The 18644-nt window shown below is 37.5% G+C and overlaps 2 protein-coding genes across 5 annotated transcripts in view; one reads left to right on the plus strand and one right to left on the minus strand.

The window, feature by feature from the left end:
- TFG (trafficking from ER to golgi regulator) overlaps window positions 1-7087 on the plus strand; it is a 31231-nt gene extending 24144 nt beyond the window's left edge. For 2 of the 4 annotated variants that reach the window (XM_068972755.1, XM_068972771.1), the window contains exons 7-8: window positions 2668-2766; window positions 6288-7087. In XM_068972755.1, coding sequence (XP_068828856.1) covers window positions 2668-2766; window positions 6288-6670 — 482 coding nt within the window. In that variant the 3' untranslated portion in view covers window positions 6671-7087. The remainder of the gene's footprint in view (window positions 1-2667; window positions 2767-6287) is intronic. The other 2 variants (XM_068972763.1, XM_068972780.1) reach the window with 1 other exon arrangement.
- Window positions 7088-8535: 1448 nt separating this feature from the next.
- ABI3BP (ABI family member 3 binding protein) overlaps window positions 8536-18644 on the minus strand; it is a 281220-nt gene continuing 271111 nt past the window's right edge. The window contains 5 exon segments of the mRNA XM_068984735.1: window positions 8536-8651; window positions 10281-10403; window positions 11692-11853; window positions 12579-12608; window positions 13327-13406. Of these exon segments, the coding sequence (XP_068840836.1) occupies window positions 8536-8651; window positions 10281-10403; window positions 11692-11853; window positions 12579-12608; window positions 13327-13406 (511 nt within the window).

Genomic DNA, 18644 nt, shown 5'->3' on the forward strand with positions numbered 1-18644 from the left:
AAGAATTCATATCTTAAGATGACTCCTTCATACAGTTGTTGGCAAGAGACTTCATTTCCCCACCAAACAGATCTCATGGGCTGCCTGGGTGACTTCATGACATGGGAACTTCCACCAGAGCCAGTGGTCAAGACAGAGTGAAATGAGATATTTGTCTTTCTCAACTTGTCCTCAGAAATGTCAACGTCATTTCTTATATTCTAATGGTATATGTTGTTCTGTCACCCAGTCGTGTCCGACTCTGTGACCCCATGGACTTCAGCATGCCAGGTACTAATGGTATATATATAGGTCAGCCCGATTCAGTGTGAGGGGACTACACATGAGAATGAATACACACGTATTTATTGCTTGTTGCTTGCCAATTTTTTGTATTGTGGAGTTAATCTTTCTAATTTCTAAAAATATGAGGATACCAACCCATTATCTTACACTATACCTGTGCAGGAGTCATTGAGGGTCATTACAGAGGCTGACTACCAATCTGTGTCACAAATATAGTCCCAGAAGCCTCACCATTACTCTTTGCTTCATCTTATTCTCTTTCTCCTAGGTAGTATGTTCTATTGGTTTTACTTTTTTCTACCATCGATTCTGAAAATTCAATGCACAAAACATAGCTTATATATATATATTTTTTCCTCAAATTATAAGCTTACTGTGAACTATGTTGGCACTTTGCTTTTTCACTTAATATATCCTGTAGCCCTCTCCTTCCATTAGGTCAAATTGTTCCTCCTCATTTACAACTGAACACAGACTTCTTAATTTTCAGAATACTGTGACAGAGAATGAGAGTCCCGTTTTGGACTTGTAGGAAGTGTGTTTAAAATAAGTAAGAGAAATACTTTGTTGAGATAGTGTTTAATTCCAGGGGTGGCATTTTCGCAAGGAGTTTGAAGCAAATTAAGAAAAAAATGGAGCACTTGCTTCAAGAAGAGTTGTAGTACGTGTTATTTTTTGTTGAGGAAAATGATTTGACTTAAAATTTTGAGTTGGGAGTTTCTGGGCTCCTTGGCAGCAATCTACTACTTGGAGCTTTAATCTCAGATTTTTTGATGATACCTAAGTTAGTATTTGTATTAAATGAGATAACATGTATAAAACTCCTTAAATAGTAATCCAGAGTTATGCCTGGGTTTTGGTGATAGTTCTTACTAGCTATGATGCATAGACCCCAGGTAAGTTGCTTATTCTTTTTTATACCCGAAAGAGGGACTGCTAATGAAGTTGACTTTTTTCCCTTCTTACATGCATTGCATGTTCTTTGCTCATTTTTGTATTATAGAGTTAATCCTTCTATTTTCTAAGAATTAGAACCCATTTTGTCAAATGCTACATGTATTTCCCCCCTTTATCATATTTCTGTATCAGATCCTTGTCACTTCTGTTCCAAAATATAGTTTTGAGATACAATCTAGGATTAAGACAGTATCTTCTAAAAGGTGGTTAACTTCTGTGGTATTTTTTATGTTGTCTATAAATCTTGAAGTGTTAAGAAAGTGTTTAACAAACTTCTGGTCGGTTTTTGTATTTGGGAAGAGGATTAATAACTTTAAGCAAAATTTTTCTTTTTTTGAAAAATTTTTAATTGGAGGATAATTGCTTTACAATGCTGTGTTAGTTTCTATTGTACGACTGGGTAAATCAGCTATAAGCATATTCGTACCCCATCCCTTTTAAGCCTCCCCGCCACCTCCCCCGACTCATCCCAGCCCTCTAGGTCATCACAGAGCACTGAGCTGAGCTCCATGTGTTATAAGCAGCTTCCCACTAGCTGCTTTGCACATGGCAGTGTATATATGTCAGTGCTCCTCTTTCAGTTTTATTCCTATCATGAAAGCATATTACTACTTGCTAGGACATAAGCTAGCTGTCATTAGGGGCATAACGTATTTAATGCTGCAGTACAGAAGACTGGACACCCAGGCCAGTAAAGTGGGTTTCATCTTGAGATTTCAGCCTGTGAGAACTAGCTATTTCCTGCACCTCAGTTTGAATGGCACTAGATAATGCATTGACTTTTAGTCGCTGTCTTTTTCTGCTGAAAGTATACTGTTTACCTGTAGTCTTTTGATTAACAGCAGGTAATTGAATATTTTTAAAGTATCAGCAACATAAAGTTGTTTTAAAGATTTAAATACTAGCTAGGTTTTTAAAAAATTTAAGTGCTAGTTAGATATTTCAGCAAGTTTTATTGCTGCTCTAGGCATTAGATCTAGCTAAATCCACCACTGGAACAACTGTAAAGTGGTAGAGAGGTTTAAGATGTGAACCAGTAAGTCCTTACATGTTTGGAAATCACAGCAGCTATTCATGGTATTTGTCCCTTTTTCCATGTTTTTCTTTATTGATTTTTACTGAACATTAGTAGTACATATCTTTTGGCAGTTGAGTTTGAAAACCTTTGTTTTTTGGAGTTTCTGAAGTAACCACTCGTTATTTGATGTCAGTTAGAGTTCTCCACAGTTAATCCGTAGCAGAGTTGCCACACTTGTTAAATTGTTCTTTGTTCTCTTCTTCATAGATATTTAAAGAGGAACAAACACAATCTGTGTGTTAGTTCTCTGAGTGTTTATGTGTGTGAATGGGGAGAGAATTAAAGGTGCCTTAAAGATGTTTCTCTTCTGCCGAGTTAAACCTGCCTCTGCCCTGTCTCATCTCCAGGTCAGATGTACCAGCAGTACTCGCAGCAGCCCGGCTATGGCACTCAGCAGCCACAGGCGCCCCCTCAGGCGCCGCAGCAGTACGGTATTCAGTATTCAGGTGAGCAGGTGCCCAGAGAGAGCTGTGTCTATATTCATGAAACCTTAAAATTCCTTCCTCCTGGGTCCTTGATTTGTTACAGTAAGTATTAAGTATTTATTTTTGTGGGGGGAAAAATATATAAATATCACTTATTTATAAATATTTTACATAGAAATTTTACTGTAAATCACCATTTCATTTCCAGTGGGCAGGTAAAATACAGTCATAGTAGATGATTCAGTAATAACCTGTAGTATAAAAAAGTTTTTAATACAAAGTTATCTCCTCCTCATGTGAGCAACTTACTGCGTGGTGATGTAGAGCAAAATGCACAGTTTTTTTCCTCTTTGTTACGTAACACATTATCCCAGTGTACTCTAGTACCTGGATAAAACAAAAGTTCCCTCATATGTAAAAAGAGGTGATCTTATTAAATAAGAACCAAATTAAGCTACGTAGGTTTTTAAATCTCCCAGAAGTATGTAAGAATACTAAAAACAGTCCATAAAAGTAGAGTTGTGTGAAATGTAATTCAGACAACTAAGAACATAAAAATCTCTCAGTATAGCTTTGAATATTATAATTCAAATAATTATAATTTGGGTAATTTTTACCTTTGTTATATGAGAATTTATGTTCAACTCTTATAGTCAAATATTTTAGTATCAGAATTTCAACTGTAATTTAAAAAAATTACAAAAATGAGCTGTGAACACACAATAAATACATGGGGGGAAGTTAGCTTCATTATCAGTCCCTGTTTCAGGTACAGAAAGATTAAGCAACTTACCTTGGGTCAGTACATCGCAGCTAGTAGGAACCATCATTGGAAGCCAGGCATAACTCTAGAGCATTAGTTTAAAAGGAGTTGTTGTACACGTTCTCATTTAATGTAAATATTAACTTAGGTATCATTGAAAAGTCTGAGATTGAAGCTCTACATAGTAGACTGTTACCAGTGAGCCAAAGGAACTCCCACTCAAAAAAGTCTAAAATCATGTTCCTCAATAGAAAATAACAGGGGACAACTATTCTTAAAGCAAGTACATTGCTCTGTTATTTTTTATTTTTCTAATCTACTTGAAACTCATTGTGAAAACGCCACCCCTTTAGTTAAAAGTTTCAGAGACCATGTGGTCCCCAAAGCCTAGAATGTTTATTATCTGGTCCTTTACAGAAAAACATTGCTGACTCCCTGAATTAGACCATAAAATTCTAACATTGTAGTTTGACATATTTTAACACAAAGAGCAATTTTTATTTGGATTGGATTTGCTGTAGAGTGACTTAACCTGTAGCTGCTAGTTTTTATGTAAACTAGGTGGAATGAATTTAAACTTGGACTATAATATTGGGGGAAGGTTATTTTCAGGATACAGTCTTTTAGAGAAAATCTGTTACAAATTATATATTGGCAATTTGTAGAAATAAGTTTTTTTCACTCTATTGTCTAATCCAGGCAATTTCCATCTTCACCATGCTTCAGAACCACCTGGAGAGGTGTTTCTTGAAACTTAAAGGTGCCTGAGCTCTACTCCCAGAGATCTTGTTTTATTTGGTCGAGGGTAGGGTTTAGGCATTGATATCTTAAACGCTTTGCAGGTCATTGTAAAGTGTAGTGAGAATTGGGAACCACTGATCTTGTCTTACCCACTCATTTTATAAATGAGGCAACTAGGGTCCAAAGAGTTGTGATGCATCGAAGGACAAGCAGCCAATTCAGTGGGGAGGCTAGTCCAGAACCCGTTACACTTGAGTTTGTAGTTAATGACTTCCCTATATCATTCTGCACTCTCTCAGCCGCAACCAGAGCTTGGCAGACTTCTCTGTCATAAAAAACGAAATAGTAAATATTTTAGGCTTTATGGATCACGTGACTTTTTGTCCTTTAATTTTACTTTATTCAGACAGCCACACAATTTCCATTTCTTGCCATTTATGGTGATTTTCACCAAAGTAATTGTTTTTCAACGGAGGGGATGGCGGTGGAAGGAAGGGTTTATATATACAGAGGTATTTTATATTATGGTCAAAGACAGTAGATTGCTAATGAAACAGCAACTTAGGCTCTTAGGCAGTATCCTCTCTCTTGAAAAATAAAGATTTAGTTGTCCCGAGTCTGTTGAAAAGCCAGTTTAGATATCAATTGGCAGGATGAAAACAGCTTTTTTTTTTCTCACAATCTTAAATTGAATAGACATTTTCAGTATAAAATCTTGTTTCTCCAAAATCTTACAGTAAAAAAATTTTTGTTTTTATGTAGAGAATAGGAGAAATTGTATGACATCAAGGTTTTTTCATGAATTTAGTTTGATTTAGGTACTGCCATAAGTAAAATGCATTAGGTATTTGATTTACTTGTTAAAAATTAAGCCTGCTCTTAATGATTTTAGTTAGGATCTTCACTGAGTAAAGTTTAGTTCTTTTCAAAGTATTATCTTTGTATTTCTGATCCTGCTAGTCCTATTAGCTTGAAATTGGGAGATATGGAACTAAGTCACCTAAATACTCTGCTTGGAGACTTAGTGGTTGTGGTAACATTGGACCATCTTTGGCACTCTGCTGGTTTGGCAGTTTTCCTCTGTGACCTTTTCCAGTTTTATTCATGGACTATGTCAAAAGCTTTCTTTCATGAGTAAATTTTGAACCCAGGTCCAAGGTGAGTTCAGAATATACTCAGTTCATTCAATCCTTTTTATTTTATTTTTTCTGATGCAGGGTTGTACACATTTTAATAATTTTCTTATGTATCTGGTATTTAATGCTGACAGGATTCCAGTCAATGGAGAGGTTTCATTGCAAGTAGCTGCAGGTGTGTTTCATGGTAGAGATAAAAGTTTTTAGTGAAGCAGACCTTTTCTTTTAAAAAAGCTTTACATCCTAGTAACTAATGAATATAAATGTTCATTTTTGTGGGGCAGTATGATATGCTTTCTGTTGTTACTGCTGTTGTAAAGGCAAAACCATGATACAAAATCTAAAAGATTTTAAGGATTGTGAAAATGGGCACTTAATGTTTATTCTTAAATGTTTTAATTTTTATAGGATGAATAAGCCTAAAAAGCATCTCACTAACATAGTAAGTTGTATTTATTGCAGCATTGTCTCATTTAAAAACATTTATTCTCTACAATGTGTGTTTATTTGGTACTGTTATTAAACAGGCCCCTCAGAACCAGGTTAATGACTAGCTTTTGCATTAATTCCCACATTTATCATTTGAGCATATACTCTATACTGGGAGTTATGCTAGAACAGGCATTTACTCTCAGGGATTATACAATCTAGGAGGAGTTGGAGTAGAAAAAAAATATATAGTGATTTTCATTTTAGAGGGTTTACAAAATTGTCTAGAAAATGCTTCTTTGTTACTATATGGTCTTGAAATATAAAATCCACTACTCGCTACCTAAATACTTAGGATTATATTTGTTAAATTTCTCTTTTTTTTTTTTTTTTTTGTCTATAACAGTAAGACTAATTCGCTGGAAAATGTTTACCAAAAGAAAAAATAAGAGGTGTATGTTTTGCGTTTTCAGCAGGCTATAGTCAGCAGACTGGACCCCAGCAACCTCAGCAGTTCCCAGGATACGGCCAGCAACCAACTTCCCAGGCACCGGCACCTGCCTTTTCTGGTCAGCCTCAGCAACTGCCTGCTCAACCTCCACAGCAGTATCAGGCGAGCAGTTATCCTCCACAAACTTACACTACCCAAACTTCTCAGCCCACTAATTACACTGTGGCCCCTGCCTCACAACCGGGAATGGCTCCAAGCCAACCCGGGGCCTACCAGCCAAGACCAGGTTTCACCCCACCTCCTGGAAGTACCATGACCCCTCTTTCAAGTGGGTCTAACCCATATGCACGTAGCCGTCCTCCCTTTGGTCAGGGCTATACCCAACCTGGACCAGGTTATCGATAAAGAGGCTCAGTTACACTGATGAACGTAGCTGCTAGCTGTTTGCCTCCCAAAAGACTCCAATACTACTATTTTAATTTGTATTGAAGTTCAGGAATTTAAAAAGCAGAGCATTTTTTTATGATACCATTATTGCTGTTAATTGAAAGTATAATTTGCTGGAAGAAAAAAGACCAAAATGGAAGTTTTTTTCCTCCCCTGCTTAAAAGTATAGCAGCTTCGTACTTACTTTGGAACACTACTCTTACACGTGTGCAAAGTGATTGATTTTCTAGCTTGCCTTGTCCAGAGGATATTAAAATGCTAGGTTGAAGTTCAGCCCTCTTACTTGGCTTTTTATTATTAACACGATGTACTAAAGTAGATCCCTTTGAGAAGACTAGCTATTATGTATAAAATGTAACATTGATAGGTTAATAAAGATGATTGAATCCATTAGTGGTCTTGTAACTTAATTTAGTCTTTGGTATTCTATCGATGTGTGTATATATATGGGAAAAATCCTTGATGATGTTTGGTCTTGAAATACAGACATTTTATCTTAGGCCTTTCTATTCAGAGAAGCACAGTGCTGTTGTCTTCTGTCCTGATTTTGGTTTTAAATGACAAAACTTTAAAATAGATCAAGATTAGCATTATATAGAAACACAGTAGGTATAATATTAAAAGATGCAAGGGAGCTTGGTAGATTCTAAACAACCTGCGAGTTTCCTTATAGAAATCAACCATTCAGAAATGAAGAACTCAGTCTTAAAAAAAACTACATCTCTTTATTGCAGAGTTTATACTGTTTGAAAAATATAAAATGAAGTATTGATAAAACTGAAGCATGTTGAAAGGTAAGCACAGAAAGGTCCTTTCAGAATGAGGGCACCAATGCAGCATTCCTGTCTTCCTCCCCAATGAAGGAGAATAATACTGTTTTAAATAAAAATAAGTCAGATTTTCATTACAGGTTGTTAGAATTAAGAAAACAGCCTCTGATACATTCATTCCCTGTAGATCATCTGTGTAAAAATAGAGTAAATATCATAAAATGGTAGGCCTCTCATCATGGATTATCCTTTTATGCTTAGACTTCACTACAGTCTTTGGATATAGCTTGATTAGGATTAAAAACAGTACTAACACAACTGCTTAAAGGGATAGTTTGACAAAGAACATTCAGACATTGTAGCATACTTATGGGTAGAGAAAGAACAAAATATGTATTTTTGAAATGATACATCAAATTCTCAATTTCATTTTCAACTGAAATTTACTGATTCAAACAATGTTTGCAATAATTTGTAGATAATTAATGAAATGTATATTAGCATGAATGGCTATTTAAATGCTTCAAAAGTTACTTAGCTATTACTAAAAAGTTGAAGTTTAAATAAACATGTGACTATTAGGACCTTTTCTCCCCAGATATAATATGCTGATGATAATTTGATCTAATAAGTTAAGCCAAGTAGAGATTTATGGAATTAACAGTAGGAAGAATACACAATAAATGTAAATATTTTTAAAAGTATATTAGTTTTTTGATGTTAATTTTGTTATAAAAGTATCTCAGAACATCATTACAACAGTGTGATAAATAATATACAAATGATCTCTTAAAATAGCATGAACAGGGAGCCAGCTTCCCCAAAAATGTTATTCTGTTAATATCAATATCTTGCTTTCTTAAAATGACTTTGTAAAACCTGATAAATATTCTTAGCAATCTTTCTAATAAACATCTAATATTGCTATTAGATTTTAAACTTTTATACATAGTAAACAAAAGAGCTTTAAATGCATGTGACAAATACCATACTGTTTCCAATTATTTTTTGAAACGATGAAACAGAAGGCACTTTCGAATGTGACTGCAGCATCTACCATTTTCCAGGAATTGTAGTCCCACATTCATACCACTGGACATAATTGATTTGAGTGTGACCACCGATTTCTCCAAATTGGACTGGTTCCTGACGAACTGCTCTGAAATAGCCTAAGAGGGAAATAATTAAAATTAATAGCTGCTGTGTTATATTTTTGTCCTCATAGATTGAAGGGTGCCTTTGAATGCTTGAAGGTTACTCTAGGTGAAGCAGAGTGTTTTAGACTGGATAGCAATAGAGGCCCCAGTGTCTTTCCTGAGGTGGTAATGGTGGGCTAAACATAGGGACACTTAAGATGGGTTGGTACTATTGATACTTGAGAGTGAAAGCTGAAATGAAAAGGGACAGAAGTTGGAAGGGTTTTATGTTTGAGTGTCATTGACCAAGTTCAGTATACACTGTTCTCCTTGAAGGTGTACTTTCTGCACATTTATAACCTAGAGGTAGTCTGAAGAAGTAGCTTGGGTAGAGATGTATTGTGCTAAAATGCTAGGAAACAAAAGGGGGGTAGTTCTAAGATTGCTAAATGTCTAAGAACTAAACTTCGGTGAAATCATCCTTCAAGGACCCTACACTAAATGATTTAAAATTCTGCTGAGAATGTAAAATGTTACGGAAATAGACAGAACTTGTATTTTCTATCTAGTTCCTAAGTGGCTATAGTTTCAATTTTCTGTTAATGAGTTCACAGATCTTACTCAGTCATCTTTTACTATGGTTGCTATTTTTAATGCCAGTGACCAAAATATATAGCTAAAAAACAAGTCTCTCTTGGTAGCTCCTGAGTAGTAACGGATATATAATTTACCCTCTCCTACCCTACCTGGACAGGGATTGATTTTCAGTCTTTTCAGTCCTCATGACACAGTTTGGTGCTAAGGTGTCTTTAGAAAGTTGCAGTGGTTAGTCACTTCTTAGCAGAATTCTATCTTCATTGTGTAAATTATTTATAAGGCAAATAATATTTTTCCTTTTATGATAGTAGGAAAATGAAAGTGTGAGTTGCTCAGTTGTGTTCGACTCCTCACAACCCTGTGGACTGTAGCCCTCCAGATTCCTCTGTCCATGGGATTATCCAGGCAAGAATACTGGAGTGGGTTGCCATGTCCTTCTCCATGATAGTAGTAAAGCTTTCTTTAATTTTTTGGGGAAGGAATTAAAACCTGCCTGTGTGCTGAGTATGACAAATTATAAAGGTAGTACATGAATGATTTAAGTTTGGGAAATGCTTAAAGTTTCTTTCAATAGCTGCTTTTGCAGATTCAGGTTTTCTTAAGTAGAATGTATGTGTCAGCAACAGAGTCTTGAGGAATGGGATGAAAGTTGAGAAAAAGTTGAGAAACTTCTATTAAAGTCTTCATGTTAAGGTCTTATGTAGACAGTCTTTTCTTCCTTGGCAGGTAGAGTAGGAAGACTACAGATTGATTTTTAAAATGATTGCTTTGTTCAGCCTGAGGGCTTCCCTGGTGGCTTGGATAGGAAAGAATCCACCTGCCAATGCAGGAGACCTGGGTTTGATCCCTGGGTCCAGATGAGCCCCTGAAGGAGGAAATGACAACCCACTAGTATTCTTGCCTGGAGAATCCCATGGACAGAGGAGCTTGGTGGACTACAGCCCATGGGGTCACAAAGGTCAGACATGACTGAACAGCTGACACTTTAACTTTTTGCTCAGCCTGAATGTTTTTTGGGTTCATTTGTAAAAGCCTCTTGCTTTTGAGCAAGCTCAGAAAACCTACCTTCTTTGGTGGGTAACTGGTCAGAAGAGAGTTGCTGTCCTGTGCGTCCATCTAAAAATGAGTCCACAAACTGGCAGTGATCTTCCCCGTGGCCTCTCTGATCGCCTATGTTATAAAATTTTCCTGGAAATTAAAAGGATCATGAGGTATTTCTTTGATTTGGGATAACTCTGAAATAAACTGTTTCAAATAATCCGTCTTCCATGTTCTTGTACTTCCCCACCTGTTCATTCTAGTTCAAGTCACAGTGTTCTTTAAGGGAACCATAGACTCTCCCAGCTGCATCCTTCCTTTAACTCTTGCCTTTCCCTATTCTTCCTCTCCTCCTCCTCTCACAGATCAGTCATCTTTTCAACGTGCAACTCAGATAATGTTACTTGCCTCCATCAATCTCTCCAGCAGTCTTCTGTTACACTCAGAATAAAACCCAGTCCCTACCCAGTTTCCAAGCTCCACGTGCTTACATGCCTGCCTGAGCTTCCTGTGCTAAGCCTCAGCCGTGCTGGTGAACTGGAGAGACGTTTCTGCTGCATGTCTTCATGTAATCTTCCTCTACCTCTGCTGCTTTATCCCTTGGTCTTTCTTGGTTCCTTCTCAGTTCTCTTCTCAGCATAAGTGTTACCTTTTGAGGAAAGCTTTTAGGAAAGCTTTTCCTAAACATTTTAACTAAAGGAGCTCTCATTCCATTCCACCATTTTCTTTCATCCCTCTTTTTTCCTTCAATTTCCTAAATATGAAATTCTTATTTACATATTTGTTTTCTGTCTCTCCCCACTAGATTGAAAGCTTCAAAGAGCAGGAAGAAATGGTTGGGAATGCCAAGAAAATGACTTTGTACAAGTCATGTGTTAATATGTAGCTAAGGGATTCACAGACTTATAAAAGGGGGGGCAGCAACAGTCCTGCTTTGTCCCCAGCAACGTCAGAACAAAACAGATACTATTTGTTAAATGATGGAACAAATGTCTACCTTCCTACGTTGGGGTTTAAAATTTTTACTGTATGAATATAGAAGAGAAAAGAACCTACTGAGTCTGGAGGCAAGGGGTTATTCCTTCTGGCTGATTGTCAACCTTGCTCTTGTCTCTTGACAGACTTAAAATCTTAAATAGGTCATACTCCTTCCATAATTATTGTTAGATACACTCATTTTACTACCAGTAAGCTTTTCATTCTGGGTTGGCTGTAACATAATTGAACTTGGATGTGACTAGTTTCTCTACATTCAACTTTGCCATGATGGCACTGTTTCAAATTGCATTTTCATTATTTACCTCCTTACAGCATTTCTCAGATGCTAAGATTCCAATAACACCTTGCTCAAATAGAAAACCCGTATTTCTGTCATGTCTGGCAGAGTCCATAGAAAAGTCTAAGTTACAGAATGCTACAGAGCATTTCCTGTTCTTACCTGTGAGGGAGTCACTCAGGTAAATCTTATATCTGAGAGAGTTGCACAGCTGCACCCCTACAAACTTCTTATACCATGTCCTTTTGACATACTGTTTGCCCTTACATTCTGAGTAAGAGTCTGAGTTAAAGGGTCTTTCGGTCCATATGGCATCTCTTCCCGCTGCATAAAGAAAGCACGTGGTTTGAGTTTAGTATCTAACTTTGGGTCCTGAAGAGCTATCTTAAAAGCTTTTTAAAAAGCAGTTTGCAAAGTTTATTGTCAGCCTGCTGATACCTGGTTTTCTCCAGTGCTAAATATTGAAGCGAAAAAATACAGGTGTTTAAACACGTAAGCCCCCCATTAATTTTCTGTCAATAGTGAGGTGAATCTTGGAGCAGTAATGTGTTGAAGTTGATTAGTCTCTGCAGTGCTCAACAGCATCACATTAGGAACAAAATTAGGTTTCTTTTTCTGAGATAAACCGTTTCAGTGTAAACAGTTGCTTTAATGTGACGTTATTAAAAGTGGAGATGAATTTGACAGAAAACAAAATTCTTTAAAGCAATTATCCTTCAATTAAAAAAGAACGAATAACCCTAACCCTACACAGTGGAATATAACAGCAGTGAAAATAAAGTCACAAAAGTGGAAGTGAGGGTGCTATATCTTAAACAGAAGAAATGAGCCGGTCTGTTATATGAATGAAAAGCAGGTTTCAGAATACTCTACTTGTTCCCGAGACATCATAGGCTGTCTGTGTTACTGAACATTTTAGGTAAGCATTCACAGGTAATTGAAGACTAAATGGACTAAAGTGAAATTATGACTCAAATTCTACCGGGCCCATTTAGCTGAATCACTGTAGAAAAGCATGCAGTTGTGTTCTCATCGAGGTAGGTACTTACCAGAAACGGGCTCGCTCACTCTTGGGTCAGCTGAGGAGAAATAGCAAACAGAGTCAGAGTTTATTAGGTAAGTCCCAGTATTCCAATGACGTGGCAAAGAAGATGGGTGCTTAACAGATGTTACAGAGTCTTAGACAACATACACTCCTGCTAAAGTCCAAACTTGAAAATTGTGAGTTTTGGGGATGGTTTGCACTGAAGAAGCTCAGCTATGTCTTTTGTATATGGTTTAAGTAGTTAGGAGTCTTTTTTGCTGTACTAGATTTTACTTCCGTTTTCAAATCTTCCTCTTTTTAGCTTCATAAAAAATCTATTGACAAAATCACTAGGATGCCATGAACTGCAGTTGTGCAGATGTATCTCATTAAGGAACTGGAACTTAGGCCAGATCAGAAAATTTCACAGCTGTTCATCATAAAAAGCTATCACATGAATTCCCTTTCTGGATACAACTGGCTCACAAAGTCTGACATTCTGATTCTAGGCATAGAGAGGTGCATTCATTCACTATTGAGCATAGACTGACCTCATACTTCCTCTCTTTTACACTGATAAGCCTAGCATTTTTCTGACATGAAAATAGGAAAAGCCCAGGTGTTGCTTCTTTAAAAGGTACCTTCATTGGTTTTTCACATAGATGGGTTTTTGAAATCAAGAAATGATTTACCTCGTTTAGCTGGTTTCAGACAAGCTATGCAAACACTGTGACCCTTTATATCCAGCTAGGAATTCTGGCTGATGTATTTACCTGATTCAGTACTGAAGGCCACTGTGTTGCTGGGTGGCCCTTCACCAAGTGGGTTTTTGGGTTTCACCTGGAATTCATAGCTGAAGGGGGAGAAAAAAAGAACAACATTCTTCAGAAGTAGGAAACATCTGGTCATACTTAATGTTCCTCCCAATTGTGTTTTGAAATCATCATGATGTTGAATGCACTTGTGTTCTAGAAGCAGCTTCAGGAAAAGAAAAATTTCTTTACTGTTCAAACAGCTTGTCTGTTTTCTAAAAGAAAGGGGTTAATAAAAAAAGACTGTTCTCTTTTAAAATCTCCAAATTAACAGAATAGAAATAGCTGAGCAGGTTGTTAATAGACATTCAGGAAAGCAACATTCGGCGGACCCAGGCTAATTCCAGTAATCAGGAGTCTCAGTTTTTTTCAAACGATTAGCTACTTCCTTGGAGCAAAGAATTGCAAAACTCCCAACTTGGGTTGTTGCCTTAGACTTAGTGTTCCTCACCGTGGGGTTTGAACTACGTATGTGAGAATCATGATAGAGTTGTAGTGGAGAAAGTTTTATTTAAAATGCAGATTTTTTTGCTCCATCATAGCTACTGAATCCATTTTTGAGGGCTTCCAGAGAGGTATTTATAGTAAGTTTCTGAGGTGAATCCTGTGGCCACTGACACATGAGAACTAGATAAACTATGGGAACAGATGCATATGAAAATACTATGTTGCAGGAAGTTGCTGATTATATCACCTGGAACTCGCATCTTATGTGGATCATACGAAGTCACACTACATCCTGAGTAATGGCAGGGTAATGTCACCTCAGAATAAGCATGGGCATAAAGACACCCCCTTTTCCCTCTATAACCAGATTCATATGGACCAGGTCCTTAACCCTTTATGTCAAAAAACAGAAGACAAGCCCATATCCCTAATAGTTAAAAAGTTTGTTTGATTTCTGTCCTTAAGAATCATGCACTAAATTGCTAGGCAATATTTGACAAATTTCACCCATAGAATACTCAAGCAGAGCAAATCCTTTTAAATTCAAACAGTAAAGCTATTTGCTGTTTGCCTAAAACTAAGAGTTCCTTTTAGTAGCAGACTTGGTAGGAAAGTAGTTTCAAATGTAAAACCAGCTTGAGTCAGCTGAGAATTGTGAGTTTCAAAATTTTGAAAGACTTTGGGAAATAATTCCCCTTTTTGAAAAGTTTATAATTGACTAAGAGTGCAGAACACAGAAAAAATTTTATTAAAAAAGTGAAAAACAGAAGGATGACAGCTCTCAGTTAGGTACAGAGGATAACCAAGTGAGCAATGACAGGAAAACTCTCTGGGGCTCAAAAGATTTTTGGCTACTGAGGCATTGCATTAAAACACTGCTGCAATCTACAAGGAAGACAGATTGTAGTATTATAATGTCAACCACTTTTTGAGTGCTTCCTATGTACTCAAAAAGTACACTACATATAAAAAGTAATACAATACACACAAACCCCAAGAAATAAGTATTAATCCTATTTATCAGTTGAGAACAATCAGGCTCTTAACTCTCATACTCTTATTGTCTTTGCTTTTCTAAACTTCCAAACTTTGTGATATAGGGATTAAAATATGCAGAGTTTTTATAGTGAGAGACTGCACATGAAAGAATTTTTGTAAACTAATCAGCTGGTAGAAAGTGCCATTATCCTTTGCATAAGAGACTGCTGATATAAAGCCACCCATCTCATTTAAATAAATTGCACATACATCAGGTGCTTTGGCATAGAATATTTCCACAGATTAAATTCTAGCTCAGAGGCCTCATGAACTTACAAAAAAGAGAAAATCATCCCACTGTGGTGAACTGAAAGTGGAAAAAAGAAATCACAGGCATCTAGACTTTGATTCAAGTGGGGAATGCATTCCACATTCTAGGCCATTGCCAAAAATCTCTGCTTTGGCCAAGTCTGATGAAATTATTTCTGTGTCTTTTTTATTTCACAGTTATTTACACTTCAGCTATATTTGTAGTATGGCCACAAATATTGATAAGCTACTTTTGGGGGGTTTTTGGCCACCATTTTATGATACTTGACAAGTTTTGAAGAAATCATGTTAAACAGTTTAATTAATAGCATGGGAACTAAAAGGCACATATTTTTGGCTGATTAAACAAAATATAAAAATGGCATATTTTAAAAGGCAAAATTTTTCCCAAGAAGCACATTTTGTCATGAGATTTATGACACTGTAGGTATAAGAGTAATGTCTTACATAGAGAATAGACTTATGGACACGGGGAGAGGGTGAGATGTATGGAAAGAGTAATGTGGAAACTTACATTACAATATGTAAAATAGATAGCCAAGGGGAATTTGCTGTATGGCTCAGGAAACTCAAAACAGGGGCTGTGTATCAATCTAGAGGGGTGGGATGGGGCTGGAGATGGGAGGGAGTTTCAAAAGGGAGGGGGTATATATATACTTACGGCTGATTCATGTTGAGGTTTGACAAAACAAAATTCTATAAAGCAATTATCCTTCAATAAATAAAATTTTTTAAAGTAATGTCTTAGAGAAAATATTGATTGCACATAGGAAATAAGCATAGCATTTTAGCTATGCAAAAATGCTTGGAGAAGAAAGTTATTTGAAATAAAAAGTACAGAATAAAATTTCAAATAGAATATTTGGAAGATAAACACAAATAATAGGGAAAAAAGATGAAAAATGTGAGAAAATATGGGGACGAGCAGATTATTTCAGGGAATACAAAACTAGTAGATTCTACAAGAGAGAGGAGGGGAAAAGGAAGGTAGGAAATTACCCTAGAAGTTTTTAAGTAATTTCCCATAACTGAAAGACATGGGTTTCTAGGTTTAAAAGGCCTAATACTTGCCAAGCAATAAAAAAAAAAAAGACTAATGCATAGAAATTGCAAAATTTTAGAGTACTAGGATAAAGACTAGATCTTAAGCGTTTCTGAAAAGGAAACTGGTCACATTCAAAGAATCCAAAATCAGAATGACATGTGACAGCAACTCCAGAAGTTAAAAAACAATGGAACAATACTTTCAAGGGTTCATGTTATCCTACAATCTATGTTTAGCTAAACAGTATCAGAGTAAAGCACGGATATTTTCAGACACATAAGGACCCAAAAATATCTTCCATAACCTCTCTTGAAGGTGTGTTTCTCAAGAAATGACAGAAAGCAAGGGAGTAAACAAGGAAGACAAGGATATAGGAATTATCCTCAACATAGGAGAGAGACAAAAGATGATGGTGAGGGGCCCCAGGAGATGTTGCCGTGAACAAACACATGTAACAAATAGGTGACTCGAATATTTGGCCGTTTGGAGAAATAATCTAGACATACAGACTTAATTAACAGAAGAAACACCTAAAATAATTGAAAATGAGAGAGGGTGTACTAAGGTGTAATAGGAGGCCCCAAGCCCTCCTCTTCCCACAGACACATTGAATGTACATCTGCACATAGAGCAGTTCCCTCTGAAATAGATCCAGAAAGTAGCTGAGCAACTCCTCTACATTCAGGAATTTAGAGAATACCCATATCAAGATGGGTAGCAAGGGCTGGGACACACTTGCCATAAATCCCACCCCTGACACAGCACCATATAATCAAGAGGGAACTCCCAACTTCCTGAGGAGCAAAGGGTTTATAACCCACATCTAACATCCCAACTTTTAAGACTCTCACCTGAGGGATCGGTCCCCTAAGCACCTGGCTCTGAAAGCCATCAGGGCTTGTGTTTATGAAAACCATAAGGATATAGCAAATAAGCTGTTCTTACAAATGTGTGAGCAGTCACGATGGCTATGCCCCTAGTGGAGGGCAAAAGGGCAAAATCACCTATTTTTCTGCCAGTGTTAAAAGACAATGCCCGAGGGCCAGGATTTTTTTTTTTTAGGGCCAGGATTTTAATTTAGGAAGTATCTGGGGGCTATGATCCTCCTTGGAGACCAGGGAAGCCATTGGAAAGTTGCTGGTATCTCACTGGAAGGAGGTTGCAACATGTTTGTGCCCAAAGTTTATAGCTTCCATCCAAAGGGATGAATCCTTGAATCACCTGACTGATAGCCAATGGGGCCTTGCATTCATGAGTCCCACAGGACTGTGGCAAAGAGGCAATTTTTAACTAGCTAATCCCCTAGGGCTCAGCACAGAGGGAGCAGGCAAAAATGCCCATCTTCCTACTTTTCCCTGAAAGGTGTTTACCTGCATACTTTAAAAGCTGACACCTGAGGGTGAGGCTTCTAGTTTTAGCACATATTTAGAGACTGGCTGTGATCTTCTCCAGAGACGGGGAAATTGGCAGACACCTTCCCTGCCTTCTCCCTCCGGCCTGCTCCAACAATAAAAATAAATCACTAATATGTCCCTGGAAGGGACTTGTACAAATGGCTGAGTCTCAGCTTTCACAACTACTGCCCAAGGGATAGGTCTCCATATTGCCTGCTCTGAGAGGCAATTTGTGTTCACAAATACACAGGGCTAGCAAACCAAGAACCAGTTTTTAATGCACACAGAGCACACTTCCCTACCCCCACCCCATCCCCCGCCCCAACTATATCCTGGGTTCAGCAGGCAAAAAACAGCCATCTCCCGGTGTTTCCCAGGAAGGGGCTTAACTACTTAATTCCCCAACTGCTACCTAGCGCTTAGCTTGTAATCAGCCTGCATCTAGATGCTGACTGTGATTCTCCCCTTCGGGACACTAATGAGTTTTGGCACACCCCCAAATACTATGAGCCACTAAAGATAAAGAAAGTTTCTTGGACAATCTCAGAGGTTTGAGAAACAAATAGGAGCTCAGGTTCAGTTCAGTTCAGTTTCTCAGTCGTGTCCGACTCTTTGCGACCCCATGAATGGCAGCACGCCAGGCCTCCCTGTCCATCACCAACTCCCAGAATCTGTTACTAGGGAAGAGAATAAGAAGAAAACGCTCTCCTTTTTTGTTCCTTAACAAGGATGACCCTCAAAAATTAGTTTTGGGTAACATTAGATGAAGGGGCTTCCTCTGTGACTCAGCTGGTAAAGAATCTGCCTGCCAATACAGGAGACATAAGAGATGTGAGTTCGATCCCTGGGTCAGGAAGATCCCCTGGAGGAGGGCATAACTATCCACTCCAGTATTCTTACCTGGAGAATTCCATAAACAGAGGAGCCTGGCAGGCTACAGTCCATGGGGTTGCAAAGAGTTGGACAAGACTGAGTGCCTCACACTTTCACTTTTCAACATTATATGAAATATTGAAAAAATGAAAGGCATATTACACCTCTAGTGAAATAATTGGCTTAGTTGACCATCAGCGACCCCATGAACT

The sequence above is a fragment of the Capricornis sumatraensis genome, chromosome 1 (genome assembly GCF_032405125.1).
Source record: "Capricornis sumatraensis isolate serow.1 chromosome 1, serow.2, whole genome shotgun sequence".
NCBI lineage: Eukaryota > Metazoa > Chordata > Mammalia > Artiodactyla > Bovidae > Capricornis > Capricornis sumatraensis.